At 31.6% G+C, this 17,934-nt stretch overlaps 1 protein-coding gene across 1 annotated transcript in view; it reads left to right on the top strand.

The window, feature by feature from the left end:
• LOC123265818 overlaps positions 1–13,817 on the top strand; it is a 48,130-nt gene extending 34,313 nt beyond the window's left edge. Inside the window, exons 9-16 of the mRNA XM_044729737.1 lie at positions 530–700; positions 3,990–4,193; positions 4,315–4,431; positions 5,792–6,028; positions 7,421–7,575; positions 7,650–8,414; positions 8,478–11,696; positions 12,800–13,817. Of these exons, the coding sequence (XP_044585672.1) occupies positions 530–700; positions 3,990–4,193; positions 4,315–4,431; positions 5,792–6,028; positions 7,421–7,575; positions 7,650–8,414; positions 8,478–11,696; positions 12,800–13,012 (5,081 nt within the window). The 3' untranslated portion in view covers positions 13,013–13,817. The remainder of the gene's footprint in view (positions 1–529; positions 701–3,989; positions 4,194–4,314; positions 4,432–5,791; positions 6,029–7,420; positions 7,576–7,649; positions 8,415–8,477; positions 11,697–12,799) is intronic.
• Positions 13,818–17,934: the final 4,117 nt, after the last annotated feature.

The following is a 17,934-nucleotide window of genomic DNA, read 5'->3' as shown; positions in this document are numbered from 1 at the left end:
TAGAGTTACACAAAATATTTAAAATGATAAACTATCACAAAGAATTGATCCGGTATGTCGAGAGTGCATAGAATAGCGCAGTAGTTCTAAAAGAGGAGTAGACTTTTAAATAATTTCAATGAACTCTCCTCGGGAAGGAATTAAAGAGGGTGAAGGATAACTTTTTGAAATCCTAACAATAATAATAATAATAATAATGATAAAAATAATAAGAAGGGGCTTGTTGGTTAAGTAGGAGGTGCGTGGCACGCATGGCGACGTAAATACAAGGCGTGGCATAAAACGAGTCTTACTACACTAGGCTGTGGCATATATATCGTATATTTATATATATATATATATATATTTATGTATTTCTACTATACCAAAGAGCAACCGCAACGCATCGAGCAAATTACGATACGTTGAATGTGTACACCTACGTGCATTGTAATAAATGGCAACTGTAATTTATATTCATGCTGGCTTTTTTCATATTATTTTCTTCTTTTCTTCTCCGAAGCTGAATTTTTATGTTTGACGTTTTCAGGAATAGTCGTCTCTACTGCAGCAGCTAGCGGAATTCCTGTGGGCATTGCCGTTGCTCGCCAAAGGTTACAACATCATCAGGAAACATCGTCGACGTCCATGCGAAATGTCTCACTGAGTCATCACACCTCCCATCATGCCAGCTATCATCACTTTCAGCCGGACAATCTTGGTCAGTATAACACTTGTTTGTTGTGTCTTGTCGACTGAGATTGCATAACATTTAACAGTTCAAATGAATTATAATTATAATGTATAGTCTTATTTTCTTAATCTCTATTTCAAGAGATTGAATTTTCTCTCATATCGACGTTCTAATTAGCAAATTGTCTAACTCCACTGATAGAAGGATTTATTTGTATCAAAAATATATACTGTTAATAGTTAACAAATCATTTATTAGAGACGACTTTTTAGTATTAAACAAATATTTCTTAGTATTTAAAATGATTAAAGGACTAAAAAGTGATCTCTAATAAATGATTTGTTAAATATTAACAAATATTTTTAACTATAAAAAAATCCTTCTATCAGTGTCCATTTTAGAAAATCTTCCATTTGTACGGAAAAAAAAAAAACAATTAGTTGAAAATTTATTATCACTCTAAAAAATAATTTAATATCTAATATAGGTATAATATTTTGGTTCGATTCATTCAAATTATTTATAATTAGACTATTGCTACATTAAAATGTTAAAAAATCACCCTCTAAAAAATAAGGAGTTAGACCAATTGCTAATTGGACCGTCGATATATTTGTATTCATAGGACCGTCCGTGCGTGAATTTAGCCAAAATGAAAAATTTATTGTAATTAGGAGTTATTATGTTGGAAATCTAGAAGAGAAGGGTCGTTTTAGTTGTCATAAGCCTGAGGCTATTTCAAATTTTCCGCGAAACTCTGCAGATGACAACCAAACTCCCGGGTGAGTGGTCACCCTAAGCAAAATACATGCCAAGATAATTGGGTGGATGATATACCTTATGTGTGTATATAACAGCACGTGGACTGAACACTCAACCCTGGACTGGGAAATTTACTAGATGCGGGCTTCGCATTATGATTTCTGCAATAAATATTCCACTGAAATTTACAAGTGGGCGTTTGTTGCAAAATTATATCCGACAAATTGTAATTCACTCGATTAGAGCTTGATAAAATTCAAGAGAATAGAAGAAAATTCTTAATTTTTATTTTGTAGCAAAGAAATTTCATACAAAGTAAAAAAAATTACATTATTAATGAAATTTAGCCTTTCATAAAAATTTATCACACAAAAAATGATATCTTTGATCTTCTTTATAACTCATATACTTTTACTTTAAAAAGCAAAGCTTGTGAATCTGAGATAAAATGACGAGATTCGTCTGTAAATTTTTGTAAATGCAAGATGCTTCAGACACGGATTTACGATTGAATAGCTCTTTCAATTTTTTAGCATACTGAGTAAGATCGATAATATTATTTAATGCTACATCGGCAATAATAATACACATTCAAGCGTGGTGATAGTATATTGAATTATTTATCTAATTCCTCAATAATTCACGCAGAAAATTAGACATATTAAAAATTAATTATTAGTATTAGCTTTTAATAAAATAGCTTTTCTATAAAATATTTTAATTTTCCATTAATCAAATATGATTTATGACATATAACAAAACCGCGAGATTAATTAATTAAAAAGCTTTGTCAAAAAGTAATTTCATTAAATGCTGCAATTAAATTCTTCTATATTGTATTTCAATTTCAATTAAAAGAAGTAATATTCGAAAATTGTTAAAATATAATCGATTTTTGGCAGTAGGAATTTTTTTTGGAGATTAATTTTGTCAAAAAAAGTTGAATAATGAATAGCGCTATATCTGGGAAATAAAAAAAATAATATATGATAGTTTTTTATAAAAATACATATATATATTCTCATCAGTTGTGTTTCACAGCATAGCTGCACAGCACGTTTGCCCTCGTTAATATTCCGCCTCGACATTTATCCTGAGCGGTCTCTACTGCGTTATATGTAGCTATACTGCGCGTTGCGTTTTGCCTCGGGAATTCCGATGACTCTCCCCTGTCCGATGGCATTAATGAAAACAGCATATAGTATCGAGTACATACCGTTTATCCGCAACACTATATTCCTGACATACTATACCGTCCTGTAAGAGATAAAGAGTCAATCGTCAATGGTATTACAGATAATGAATATATTAGTAGTACTTTACTTTGCTATATATATATATATTATAAACACATGAATGTCATGCATTCACCACCTACACATACCCAGTGATTATACATACCTTAAAATCTCTTTATAATCTGACAATTTTTAACTACTTTTCATAAATATTAAAAATTAAAAAGCTAAATTTTTTTCTAGCTCTGATATTCTTGCAATTAATCTAAAACTTTTCGATTATTTAAAGATAATCTTGCTAAGTGTTTAATTTAATGATTAATTTTATTAATAAAAATATTAGAACATCAATTTAAAAAATTCTTTAATAAATTATTAGTAGTTTCAGTGAATTTTACTCAATTTAAGAATTTTTCTTCTTGATTCAATTTAAAAAATTGTTAAATCAAAAAAATTGTTCCTGATTTGAGTAAATTTTACTTAAATTAACCATTTTTTACTTGCTATATTAAAAATTTCCCTAATTATTATCACAAATTAAACCTTAATAATTAATTTTTCAAAGTTACCAATAATTTCCTTAAAAAAATTGTCCACCACAAAATTCTAAAGCAAAGATTTCTTCCCAAAAGTCCTGCGCTCCTAATAGAGCTCTCAATAAAACTCTCCAGCTAAAAACTATAGGAACAAAAAAAAAACAATATGAAAACATACAATAAAAAAAGAACAAGAGAGTAATAAGCTTAGTATCCCAGATAAAGAGACATAATTGGTTTATTTATGGTGTTTAAGTAATCGCGTGAGTTCCGACATAAAAAAAAAAAAATGAAGAGAAGCGTGTGAGGCCGTTCTCTAGTACATATATGTATATCTTCTTTTCTACTATTATATCTTCTCGGGTTGATTTTAATTTCAAGCACCACCATGTTTGCATCTATCCTCTATACTATTTAACTCTAAGGATAAAGCTAAAGAAAGACCTAATATAACCAGCTACATTCACTGAATGACGCGGCGTTACATCGACACTGTACTTCGCTGTATTATACTGTACTAAAATATACCTAAGCAGAAGCAGAAGCAGAAGCAATACGAACGCAGCCTAGCAAGTAGCTGAAGAGTTGAGTGTGTATGTGAGCCGCATGAAGCTATATTGGTAGGAAGAATATATCAAGTGCTGGATCATCCTATCGCGCTGTTCATATGTGTGTGAACGAGCAATGCGTGTGTGTAAGACAGTACAAATGTGTGGGTGTCGGGGGAAAGTCATGGCAATTTAAGCGTATCGACTGACAGATGGGCTGGATCTTTTACAGGTTCAACCACGGCCATGGCGATGGGCGGCGCGACTTTGGTTCACTGCGGGACTGGAGGGGAAGACCGTTCTGCCCATCTCGCAATCCCCTCGGGTGCTGCCTTGGCACCCTCTCTCAACGCTACCCTAAATTCGGGCCTCAGCAACATCGGACCTACCGCGCCGGGCGCATGGCCTCCAACATTATGGCAATACCCCACCACAGGTAAGTGACATCATCTTCTTGGATTATCATCAACTGGCAACTCATCTTTATTGATAATAATTGTCAATTGTCAATTATTTAGTGATGGAAGTTCATTAGTTCATTTTTGTTTTTCGTCTAGCAGCAATGCCGTCTTTGGAACCCGTTGGGTTTCCCCATCTTGGCGTTGGCTTGCAAGGTGGGCTGCAATTGGTACGCGATCCAACAAGTGGTCAACTTCTACTGATCCATGCTGCTGGTAAATTTTTTTAATAAATTATACTTTAATCACTTGAAAAAGAAAATTTCTTCTTTAAAAATATCACAGAAAATTCTTGAAATTTTATAAAAATTCAATAGTTAAATAAGGGATAGTGTCCCAACTGAATTTAAATTATATCTAGTCAATAAGGAGCTAAAAAAAGTTCAATTCTACAAATGATTCTGGGATTGATCATTGATAGTAGACTAAAATGAATGGGACTATTATACCAAAGATTTATTAACTAAATTAAAATTTTTTACATATGTTTTCTATAAATTTAGTTTATTTATGAATAGAAGAACTTTAAAAATAATCTACCATGCAATGATTGAAAGTATTATAAACTATGGAATAATTGGCTGGGATGGTGCTTATATAGTACCATTCGAAATTCTATAGTATCAACTCAAAATAGACTGATTCAAAAAATTATTATAAATGAAAATTCAAATACTTTTTTCAATACTAGAAATAAGTCGATTTTACTTCTTAAAATCAATAAAAACATCAAAAATCAAAGTGCAAAATTTACGGTCTTTAAACATTTTAATATTTTACCAAACGAATTGAAATTTTTTGGTGGAACGCTTCACGTAATAATTACCGTAACTCCTATTCTTTCCCGCTTCACAGCATTATTTATATTTGTAGAGTCTGTAAAAATATAAATAATGCTGTGAAGCGGGAAAGAATAGGAGTTACGGTAATTATTACGTGAAGCGTTCCACATTCACGTAACAGGATATTGGTAGGAAAGGATTGAGAAAGGAATGTGGAGAGGATCATCTTAATGTGATTTTATAGAATATGCGAGAAAAAATTATTATATAGCTCGGACTGGGATTCGAACCCAGAACCTTCCGGTCTATACTAAATTTCCTTTCGATTTTATTCTATATAAATTAAGCCACACCGTCCATCTTACGGCAAGCATTTTTATAAATATAAATAATTATCCGAATATAAACAGGATAGTAGATAAAAGACCCATGAATTAGGATAGCTAATGATATTTTATATCTACAATACCCATATTCTATAAACTCACATTAAGATGATCCGAAGACATGTCGGCTACACGTATCATGTGGTGGAACAACTAAATTACTGAAGATAAGTCTAATTCGATAGATAAAGCAATGTGACTTATGATTTTCTCTAAACTATTATTATAAATTAATTAATTATGTAAGCTAGCTTTCTTGATTTGTAATTTAATTTATACCAGTCCTATGAACAGATGTTCTGCATCTCTATAGGACAGATATGTCATTTATTATACTATATATTGATTTTCTGTAATATTTTCTGGTTTAATAAATAATAATAAAAATGACAAATAATTTCTTATCAGCAGAGCAAATGCAGCAAGCAGTAGTCTGGCCAAACTACCCTTCAGTGCACAGCACCCCGAATATCGGAGCCCCTCCGCTGATCCTACCTGGACCGGCAACTCCACCATCTCTTCAGCTACTCAGTGACATCAATGGTGCTAGACTAGTTTTAACAGAGAACAAACGGAAGCAGCAAAATAATGTTCCTATTGTTAAAATCGAAGCCGATTGTGCTACTCCAAACGCTACTATCATCGGTGAGACCATCATTAAACATTGTACATCATTATACATATATCATCATAAAGCATGACACGAATTTTTGTTTATACTCGGTGTTTACTTAGCTGAGGAAAAATTTAACACCACATGTGTGTGCCGAGCAAAGTGTCTAACCATTAATTTAATTCAAATGTGACTATAAAAGAACGCCAAGCTTCTATTCGAGGAAAAAAGGTTCTAAGTCGTCATGTGTGTTTCGATTTTACGGATAATATTAATCGATAAATATTTATCTTTATTTCTTTATCTGCTTCTATTCTATTCTGCTTAAGGGGTTATACGCAGTTGCAAAGCTAAAAAAACACCATTTTTTTATGAATTTTTTCTAGACACAGTTTTTAATTATCAATTACAAGTGATGGTTATTTAAATAGAGCCTACTTTCAAGAATACAATAGCGCGTCAATCATGTAAAAATATAAATGTGCACCGCTCCTGTAGAAGATGTTCTGAACGACCTCAAAAAAAAAAAAGGCGCTTGGCGGTGATCTCCATTTCGGTGGTTTGGATTATCTGAAATCAAAAAATATGGTGAATTCTTTTACAGGATAGAATCACCGAAATGGAGATCACCGCCAAGCGCCTTTTTTTTAGAGGTCGTTCAGAACATCTTCTACAGGAGCGGTGCACATTTATATTTTTACATGATTGACGCGCTATTGTATTCTTGAAAGTGGGCTCTATTTAAATAACCATCACTTGTAATTGATAATTAAAAACTGTGTCTAGAAAAAGTTCATAAAAAAAATGTTGTTTTTTTAGCTTTGCAACTGCGTATAACCCCTTAAGTATCAGGAATTTTTATTTTATTTTTTTAGTTAGTATCAAATAGTTTTGTAGACCGGATAATTTTTTTGGTTCGAATATTTTTTCATAAATTTTAATAGTCATCAAGTGCAGTTCAAGTGTAAAAGCTAATTGAAATCAAGTAATAAGTTTGTTGATTGAATATTTGATAGAATGGTTTACAAAACTTGTTCTTCGTGTTTCGTTGATCAGCTAATAAATTCAATTGCTGTAATTAAAACGTTTGATATCCAGTTTAAATTTGCTAACTAATTTCATTTATTACAACAAAAGCTTTGTATTTGTATTTGATAGACAATTCAGAAATTATGTTTAAAATAAAATTTTACTAAATTTTTATTAGATAAAATATATTTAGTACTAAATTTAAAGTTTAAAGAAATTTAATCTTATAGTTTTATATTACTAAGACTTTATTCTGAATTTTAACTAATTTTAGAAATATGAGACGTTATTTATAAATTCATGTGATTTAATATTTTATTTCTACATTAAAAATATTTAAAAAAATTGAAAACTATTTTTATATAAATAGTAATAATAATTTTATTGTTAACCAGCATCTGCAGAATCGAGTAAAGCTTTGCAAACGGTAACAACAATGACAGGCTCATTGGTGACGGACACTCCACTTTTGACGACATTGCACTACTACCCTCATGCTCCGACTCTGGTGCAAATCAGTCAATCCGAGTCGATGCAGTGTCGGACGCAGGTATGAAAAGATCACCAGTTGAAATATCTTAATTATAATTAATAAAATGCTGATAGAAGAATTGTAATTTCCAGCAACGGAACACCTTCATCTCAAAAGCAACATCACCAGTCTCTTGCCTAACACCTCCCCCAGAAGTGGTTCCGACCCACGCAATAGAGACCCTCGACAACGTACTGAACGTCCAAGACGCTTCAAACCAAACAGATGCCCCCGAGCCTGAGGAAGATGCCCATCCATCAATAGAGATTGACGGACTGCCAATCAAGCAGGAGCAGCTCTTTTCTTCCTGCCAGACTCCAGCGAGCTGCAATTTCGATATCGTATCCTCCAGCATCGAGCAAAAGAGCAAAGTCGACAACGCTGCGGTCGCTCCTTTGCAAAAGGACCCAAAGATCGAAGCAATCAGCTCCATAGACCAGGCTATCGACAGAGTAGTCTGCAAGTCCACTGAAGATGAAGAAGTTGTAGACTCAGCTGCTGACGAAGCTATTATTAACGAGAGAATTCGCAGACGTCCTTCCAGAGTTATTGAGATTACAGAAGAAAACTGCGACAGCTTCCATGAAAATCTCGAGTTCTTTGGAAGACGGAGGGATCCTGTTGAGCTTTGTCGCAAGCCTCAGTATTCTGAAGAAATGTTTAATGAAGAAAAGCTGCGCGAGTCTAGCTTAAATGATAATTTTGATGGTGAAACAGATAAAGATAAGGATAAAGATTGCCAGCAGTCGGTTACTTCTACTTTAAATGCTTTCGAGGAGGTTAATAATGTCGAGGTTGACAAAATTGATCCTCAGGATTCGGATGTTGTTCATTCCAGCTGCTCACCTACGGAAAAGGTAAAGTTATTATTTATTTTAGTTATGTTTTATTTTATTAAAATTAACAAATGTTTTTTACAGTTCAAATCTCTGGACATGCCTTCCATCGATTGTGATGAAGAAGATCATAGTCTGAAAACCAAGCAGGACTGTCCAATAACTCCTGACAAGAATCATCCAGACAAGCTGAACCGCGGCATCGAAAATGTCGTGGAAAAACTCAAGAAAAATGCAGTCGCGCTGCAAGATACTTCTGAGAAATCAAATGAAGAAGTCGTTGATGAAAGTAGTAGTGTAGGTGTCGCTATCAGTACAACGACGCCTGTTGCCAGGTGCTTACCTCGGACACTTACCAACGGTCTGAAGAAACATATTTTGAGGTTTTACGAAGAAGAGTCTTCTATTTTAGAAAATATTAATAGCAAGTCGGTGACTGAACAAAATGAGTTGAAGAAAGATTCTGGGTGGTTAGCAAACGGCAATAACCTCAGTAATCTTTGTACTAGTACAAATAATAAAAATAATAATAATAATGATGAAGATGATGATGATGATGATGATGAAGATGATGATAGTGTTAATGATAAGTCTGAAAAAAATCAAAGAGAAAAAACTGACAGCGAAAGTTCAGACGAGTCTTGTAAATTGGACGTGAAAGAACGTAAGAAAATAAAGTCAAGTGTTGATCTAAGCGGCCTTGAACTGCTGTCCAATAGCATCGCGCAGTTGGAGCATTTGAAGCCAGATGGCGCTGACGGTACTAGTGGTTCGGAAGTGGAAGCTTCGCCGGGAAAGCGAAGTGCGAAAAAAGGAAGTCAGGAGAATAATAACAATGTTGACAGTCCTTTGGGGCTGCTTTGTGCGTTGGCTGAGCAAAGATTCATGGAAGAAGTTGGGGACCAGAAACGGGATAATGGTGAAGATGAAAAGAAGGGAGAAAAGCGACGTCATTCTGTGGATGATATTTACAGAAATGCCAAGAAGACTAGAAAGGATTTGTTTTACTCTTTCAATGATAAGGATACTAGTAAAGTGAAGAATTATGATTACGAAGCAGATGATGATGCTGATGATGATTGCACAGATTCGGAGGGTGAGAATAAAATTAACGATGATAAAGTTTGCGAACTCAATATCAAAATGTTCAAAGATAAAACCCAACCGTTTAAAATAGATTTTCAAGGTGATTTAAAAGCGCACGATGAAATTTCAACATTTAGGTTAAAAGAATCCCCCAGAAGTCATATTAAATTGTTGGATAACATTCCCAGTGTTTCTCCGGTATCTGTTTTACCAGGCAAGACTTCGGAGGAGGAAGACAAGATGGCGGTAGTAGTTGATTATGATACTTCTTCATCTTCCCCAACTGTGAGAAGCTCCAGTTCTGCTAAACGGAAAGTTGGTCGGCCAAAGAAGTTAATGTGCACTTCGACGAGCCGTCATCTGACGGAAACAATAGTTGCCAAAAAGTCTAGAAGCAAGTCGTTGGTGAGCTGTCTGATAAGTGCCAAGAACAGACAGAATAATAAATTGAAGAGCCAATCAAAGCCTAAGGCGATTAAGCAGACGCCTTTGCACAGCAAGAATGTTATCAGTTCGATTCTCGCTGAGAAGGCCAAGTTGAGTCAGGAAGCCAAGCTTGAGAAACAGGTTATCAAGTTGAAGCCCAAGTTTAAGCCTCAGAAGGTTAAGGACTGGGAAGAAGTAACTGAAGAAGTTGGTAAGAGCGAGCCAGAGGTCGCTGAACTCGTGGAAGCTCAGTCCGATGAGCTGGTTGTTGACAAGGAAGTTCATTGTGAGAAGTCAAAGAAGAAGAAGCGAAAATCCACCTCTTCGTCGCCTCAGAGGAGGAAATCCAGTGAGGAGAAGAAAGAGGCCAAGCGTAGAAAGTCTTCCGAATGCAAAGAATGCAAAGAGTGCGCTCGCGCTGCAAAAGCTGAGAAAGTCGAAAGTATTGCAAATAAATGCAAGCTGGTGTCGGATCATTTGGAGATTGATCAGCTGAGGGTGTTGACCGCAATGGGAGGGCTCTTCTATGCCGGCAGGCTCAGCGCCGTTCAAGCTCCGGATATTTATGCGATCACGCTAGATGGCGAGAGGGGCAATAGGCCTCACATTCATTCCAGAGAAGAAATCCTCAGAGACGCTATTGTAGAGGTCTGTCCTACGTCTACTAAGGAACTTGCTCCTGGAACGAGGTTATGTGCTTACTGGAGCCAGCAGTACCGGTGTTTGTACCCAGGAACTTCCGTCGAGTCTTCAGAACCGGATTCTGATTTGGATGAAAAGTTTGTCAGTGTCGAGTTTGATGATGGCGACAGTGGTAGAATTGCTTTGGATGATATCAGGCTGCTTCTTCCTGATTATCCGGTCGTGGAGTATGATCCCAATCCCTTGTTGACGTTGGGTAAGAAAAGGAGACTCAATTCTATGAGCGATGACAAGAGGTCAGATGGCTCTGGGGTTGCTCCTAGGGAAGACAAGGTTGAGAGCCACGGTGAGAATGGCAAAGAGCTGGATGAAAAGACTATGGAAAAGTACAGGGAGCGCAAGAAGCTGAAGAAACGAAGGAGGGACAAGCTCAAGAGGCTGGTCCAGGTTGTTGATGGCAAGAAGAGGCACAAAAGGCACAAGTGCTGTGAAGAGCACAGAAAACATAAACACAGAAAGCACAGGAAGCATAAACACAAGCACAATCATCACTCAGGGCATAATGATAGTCATTTGAGTGGCGGGGAAAGCTGCTCAGGGGTCAGGACTGAGGAAGAACATGACAATGAAAGTGGGATTAGGAATGAGCAAGATCTTCAAGAGAATGAGGCTCCAGTTGGGAATGGAGAGGTGGTTAGTGGTGATCTGGAGATTGATGAGGGATCTCAGGAGGCGCAATTGGCTCAAGATCCCCAGCTGGTTGTTAAGGAGATGGTCGTTGAGGAGAAAAGTGATAAATGCAAGAAAAAGAGCAAGGTGAGGGAGAGACAGGAGTCTGTGGAGAGCAGAAGCAAAATGGCAGCTTTTTTGCCGGCAAGACAGTTGTGGGGGTGGGCTGGCAAGGGATACAGGAGGCCTGGGGCCAAGGGCAGGGCCAAGAAACAGTTCTTCAAGGCGATCCAGAGGGGCACCGAGACGATACAGATTGGCGACAGCGCTGTTTTTCTGTCTACTGGCCGTCCCGATAGACCCTACATTGGAAAAATTGAGTCCATGTGGGAAACTACTAGTTCTAATATGATTGTTAAGGTTAAGTGGTTCTACCATCCTGAGGAAACTGTCGGGTGTCCTGCCAACTTGAAGTATCCGGTGAGATTTATTTTTATTGTTGGTACTGGGTTTTTAGGTAGATTTAATAGAAATCAATCTTTTGCATTGGTCCTCATGTCGGAATTTTATCGTAATATCTCTTTAAGTAGTCGAGTAAAGCTCAAAAATAACGTTAGTTAAAAAATTTATATATGTATGTAATATAACGCGGTATGTTGCCGCGATTGTGTAGATACAGTTTTTCACGGATCTAGATTAAATTTGTTACAAATATTCTTTGGATAATAACCTTGAATTAGTTCGAAGATGAGCGAAATCCATCAATAAGTTTAGAAATGCCAGAGCTCTTCAAAATTATCAAAATAGTGAAAATCACGTTTTCGGTGACTTCATTGATGTATAACTTTTGATTGAAAAGAGATGGCTAATTTTTGATAAATTCATGTGAAAAATCTCATGAAATTACTTTTAATTTAACGTTTATAACATTGACATTTTGACCATTTTTAGTTATTTTATCGAAGTTAAGAGTTTTATTGAAGCATTTTCAGGCAATGTGTAGTGCAACCGACTTATCAATGTTATTCTGTCGAGAATTCTCAGCAGATCCTAATGAAATTTAGTTTACAAATTTCTTAGATAATTAGCTTGCTTAAGCTTTAAAATAAGTTAAATCCTTCGATTATTTTAAAAATAGTAGCATTTCAAAATGATAAAAATAGTAGAAATTACGTTTTCGGTGACTTAATTTATGTATTAATTTTAATAGAAAAAATATAGATGATTTTTTATAAATTTATGTGAAAACTCACAAAATCACTTTTAATTTGACGTATATAACGTTAACTTTTTGACCATTATTAGGTATTTTATCGAAGTTAAGAGTTCAATTAAACCATTTTCAGACAATGTGTAATACAACCTACTTATACGTATGTATTAAAGTAAATTTCATTCCATGTAAAACGAAAGTTATTGAGATAAGATGATATAATTCATTCTATGAAATCTACCTTCCATTTCGGGTGTGACCGAATGGCGTCTTTTTTTTTTTTTTTTTTTTATCTTAGGATGATAAATTACCATCTGAGTTGGAAGTCTAATTTTTTTTTTTTTCATTTCTAATTAAATTTAATTTGCAGGGCGCGTTATTTGAGTCACCTCACATGGACGAGAACGATGTCCAGACGATATCTCACAAATGCGAGGTACTTCCTCTCCAAGATTACACAACAAAGCTCGGGAAAGAGCCTCATCGTTATCTCACCATTTACGATAACAACGATATCTACTATCTCGCTGGATACTACGATCCTACGACATATCTCCTCACTCTGCAGCCTGGCGTTGCTTAAATTACTAAATTAAAAATTAAAAATTAAAATACAACTAAACAGATCAAATTATGTTACTTAATTATCAACAACGCCCACAGTATCAATATTTTACGCTGTAATATTTAACTATTTAAAGTTACAATTACAATGTAATGCAATAATTACTGTGGGTGAAATTATAAATATAAAATATTATTATTAGTCGTAGATTTTAGGTTTTAATTTTAAAAAATAATTAAATTGTAAATAATGTATATATTTATACTGTTTTTATCAGTTGCTTCTGTATTACTAGGTCCGTAATTATTCCATAGAATTTAACTGAATTGTAATTGTAATTTATAATTTACAATATTGATTTAAAAGACACCTGAAATTCTATTATACATAAAAATATATTAAGTGATATTAAGATACGGTGCTACGTAATCAATCACATTAAAATGCTATTTATATTAAAAATTAATAATTATAATTATCAACTATAGTTTATATTTAATTTGATTGTTTTATTATTTGTTATTATTAATATTAACATTATTGAGCTTCGTTCTGTTCTAGAGAAATATTACGATTACGTGGATAAAATACAAAGTGACACAGTATGTGCAACATATATAAAAATAATAATGATAAAGTATACTTTTTTTTTACAAATTATTTTGTATAAATCTAATCGATCATTGTTTGAGTGTTAAGGTTGTTTGTTTTATTTTTTAAAATTGTAATATTATATATTATTATATTGAGTACCGACTTGACAATTGTACAGTAAGTCAGTTATAGTTTATTGGCAGGTAAATAAAATTTATTGAAATACAATTAGTACAAATTAAATCACAATAATTGTATGAGTCTTTGAGAGCGTGAGATTATTATTAAAATTTAAAATATTATATTAAATAATCGATTTTAAATTTTGTACATAGTTAAGACGATTATTGAACATGGGTTGGTGGAAATAATAATGAGTACGAGGTACCGCATAGTATTTTTTCATAAAATTATAGAAAACGGCCTATGAAAATGGTATACCAAAATATTTAAGATTTGTCAACAATTGTATAAATAATTTGCGTCCGAATTGGCATGATTGGATTATTGAGGAAGCATTTGAGAATGGTTTTAAATAGTTAAGAAGAGTATGAACGAGGGGAAATATTTAAAAAATCATTTTTTTAATAATTTATTTGGGTAAAAAAAATTAAATATAATTTTATGTAATTATAAATAATTTTATATAATTGTATATAATAATGTTTATAATTTTTGTAAAATTATAAAGAATTTTACATAATTATATGATTGTATATAAATATATGTAATAAAAATATGATTATATATAATTTTATATAATTGTATAGAATTATATATAATTATATGATTGTATGTAATTATATATAATTATATATAATTTCATGTAATCATATATAATTTTATATAATTGTATATAATGCTGTTTTTAATTTTTGTAAAATTATATAAAATTATACATAATTATATTATTGTATATAATTATATTTAATAATATATGATTTCATATAATTTTATATAATTAAACATAAATAATATATAATTATATATAAATTTTTTTTACCCAGGTAATTAAAAAAAAAAAAAAAATTGATAAAAAATTAAATTTAAAAATATTTTCCCTTAAATTTGTTAAAAAGTATGGATTTAAGTAGTTACTGAGGTGAACGATTTTAAGCTGGGAATTACTCTAATAATTTCTTGTAATAATTAACGTAATAATCATAATAATAGTGATAATTAATGATAATAATTATTAATGCTAGTCGGGTGTTTGGAATTTTAAAAAACAAAATCATAGTACAAGGCTCGAATAAAAAAATAGAAAAAGTTTTCATTGTTCAAAAAACCGAAAAATAATTGATTGCACTTAAAAAAAATTTTAAATTGTACAATAATTGTAATTAATACAAAATGATATTTAACTAAATTTTTTAATTGAAGTTGATATGAAAGAAGTATATTCTGTATTTTAACATGATTTGTAAATAAATTTTAAATATTGCACTTATAGAATTTAAAAATATGAAAACACGTATTTTCTGACAATCGTTAAATCAAGTCTATTGAACAAAATAATACAAATTAAAAATTTAAAAAAAAAAAAAAAAAAAAAATTTAAAAAAAAAAAAAAAGTAGATGTTCGGGCCAATGTATTTTTCGCTTGATAAAATTTAAGTCAAGTCATATTAATATAAATATTGAATCATGGCATAAAGAGTTAATATTTTATGGTAGAAAATGATATCTAAAAAATTATTTTATTTTCATTAAAATTTTATCTCTAAGCAGTTAAATAAAATAAAATATTTAAAATTATATTAGTTTAAAATATTTAGTTTGAATAAATTTTGTATTGATAATTATAAATTATTATTAATAATCTAATTATAATTATGTGTAAATAGTACTTATAATTAATAAGAAAGAAAATTATAAGTGTTAATATTAACATTTTTTTGGGTACTTCTGCTACGATTATTACGATTATTATAACTACTACTACTACAACTACTACTATTAATTATTATGTTATTAATTATTAATTATTAAATGAAGGATGTTTTATCGATTCCCGGCTCTTGGTTGAATGCGGAACCGATTTTTCAAATTGAAAAGTCTAACTGAATGGTTTTATAATTATGCTTTTTAGAATAAAAGTCAGTCAGCTTTAATAAGTAGTACATATTGCATATGTCTATCCATTCTTGATGTTATACATTAAGAAAAAATTAATGTCTCGATATATATTCAAGGGTGATTTTAAAACTTGATATTTTATTTTTAATATCAATTTTTTCCTTTTAAAAATCAAAATAAAATAAAATTACGCAAAAAAAAAAATAAATTCAAACATTTTTTATGAAATTTATTTGCGGCAAAAAAAAAATAAATTATCAAGTTTTTTTAATCAAAACTTAAATATATAAAAAAAAAAAAAGTTTGATTTAAAGGCGCACATACTGAAAATTATTAAAATTACAACAATAATAATAATAATAATAATAATAATAATTTAAGATCTTTATTATCTGGTGAGCATTTAAAGGTGCAGAAATGGCTAAAACTCCAAGACAAGATTTAAATCGCAGTAGTTTACAATTGTTACTATTTCTGTCAATAAAATACTTGACCAATAAAATATTACAATATTGAAAGAATTTTTATTTCTTATAAATTAATATTTTTTTTTTTCTTTTTTTTTCAAACAAAAGTTTTTGATTTTTTATAAATTTATAAATCAAAATAGTAATTTTAGTTTCTTTTTTTAAAACAAGAGCTCAATTATTGAAAATAATAATCCACTTGCAGAGCAAGTACTTCTCTTTGAAAATCCCATTAAATATTTAGTTACATCTCTTATCAACGTGAAATGCAATTTACATGAATCTGCAGAAGTATATAATACAATATAATAGTAAGGAGGAATAAATTTAGCCGGGTGTATAATACCAAAGTTAAAAGTTAAATAATCGATAGTTATGATAACTCAGGCTACTACTAATTTACGGCATTCATCTTGTCATCCTCCGTGCAAAGCACAATGCGCTATATTAACACTATTTATAGTCTTAATATTAAGCCCTGACATTTGTATGGATATGCTTTATTTGTCTGCTCTTGTCTAAATATGTTACTTTATACAAATATATTTTTTGAGAATTGCAAACCCGTTGCACAATCCTCGAAAAATTTATTCTCTCTTGTTTATCGCTTATTTAATCAGCCAGACATTTTTTTAAACCAAGTTTTTTATTAGATGACAATAATAATCGACATGAAACTGGTTCATTCCGATAAATTATTTAATTTGCTTAAATTTTCATAATTTTTTTCAAATCGAATATTTACTAGCAACAAACACTAAAATTTTTAACAAATTGAAAATGATACCAAGCATAATTGCATAAAACTGTCTAGACTAATGCATGTACATGCATGCATAATGTATCGCGGAATAATTTGAATACGTTTGACTACATATCGAGTTATCGAACGTCAAAGATGGAATAAAGTCACGACTTACTATTAATATCACTCCATTTCCTCTCATTTATATCGCTTTTTATTCCTATTTCACTATTCCTCTCCATTTCCCGAAAAATTCTTTTTTTTTAATTTATATTTTTCGTCACACCTCTCCAAAAAGATCTGCATCTCGTATTCTTAAATTTTTTATTTTAAATTTATTTCTAATCTATATTGTTAAGAGAATAAGCAAAATTTTGTGGCCAGTGTATTTATATAATAAAATGGGTTTTTATGGTTAATTAGTCAATTTATGATGGTAAGTATTTAGGCTGCATTCAAAAATGCTCTATCTCTAGATACACAATTAAGAAATGAGCTTGTATCTTGAGAACTATAGACATTTTTAAAGATATAAGCTCATCTTGATGTTACACTCATCAAGACCTTTCATTTGAGTACCCACATCAATTTTTCATATATTTTATATATTTATATATATTATATATATGTATATATGAAAAATATATAAAAAATGCATGTGGGTACTCAAATGAAAGCTCTTGATGAGTATAACATCAGGATGAGCTTATATCTTTACAAAAGTCAATATTTAAAAAAATACAGTGCAATTTAACAAAAGTAATTATTTAATAAAGTTTACAAGTCACGACAGTTACATAGTAACTGCAAGATTGCTAGTTATTTTTTTAAATGTATACTGTTTAAAATTTTTTTAAAATTAAATTAATATCAAAATTCAGAAGAAAAAAAAAATTTTTCGTTGTAAAATCCGAGTTAATTCGTCAACTTTAAAAAACCGCGAAGTTGGCGGGCCATAGACGCGTTATAAAAGGGGAAGTGTGAGTGTTTGGTGTGGTCAAATGCCAGGAGAGAAAGCTTCAGTGAATATGACAGAGTTGGGTATGTTAAAGGGA

Source organism: Cotesia glomerata, linkage group LG5, assembly GCF_020080835.1.
Source record: "Cotesia glomerata isolate CgM1 linkage group LG5, MPM_Cglom_v2.3, whole genome shotgun sequence".
Taxonomy (NCBI): Eukaryota; Metazoa; Arthropoda; class Insecta; order Hymenoptera; family Braconidae; genus Cotesia; species Cotesia glomerata.
This window is presented reverse-complemented; position numbering and strand designations above follow the sequence as displayed.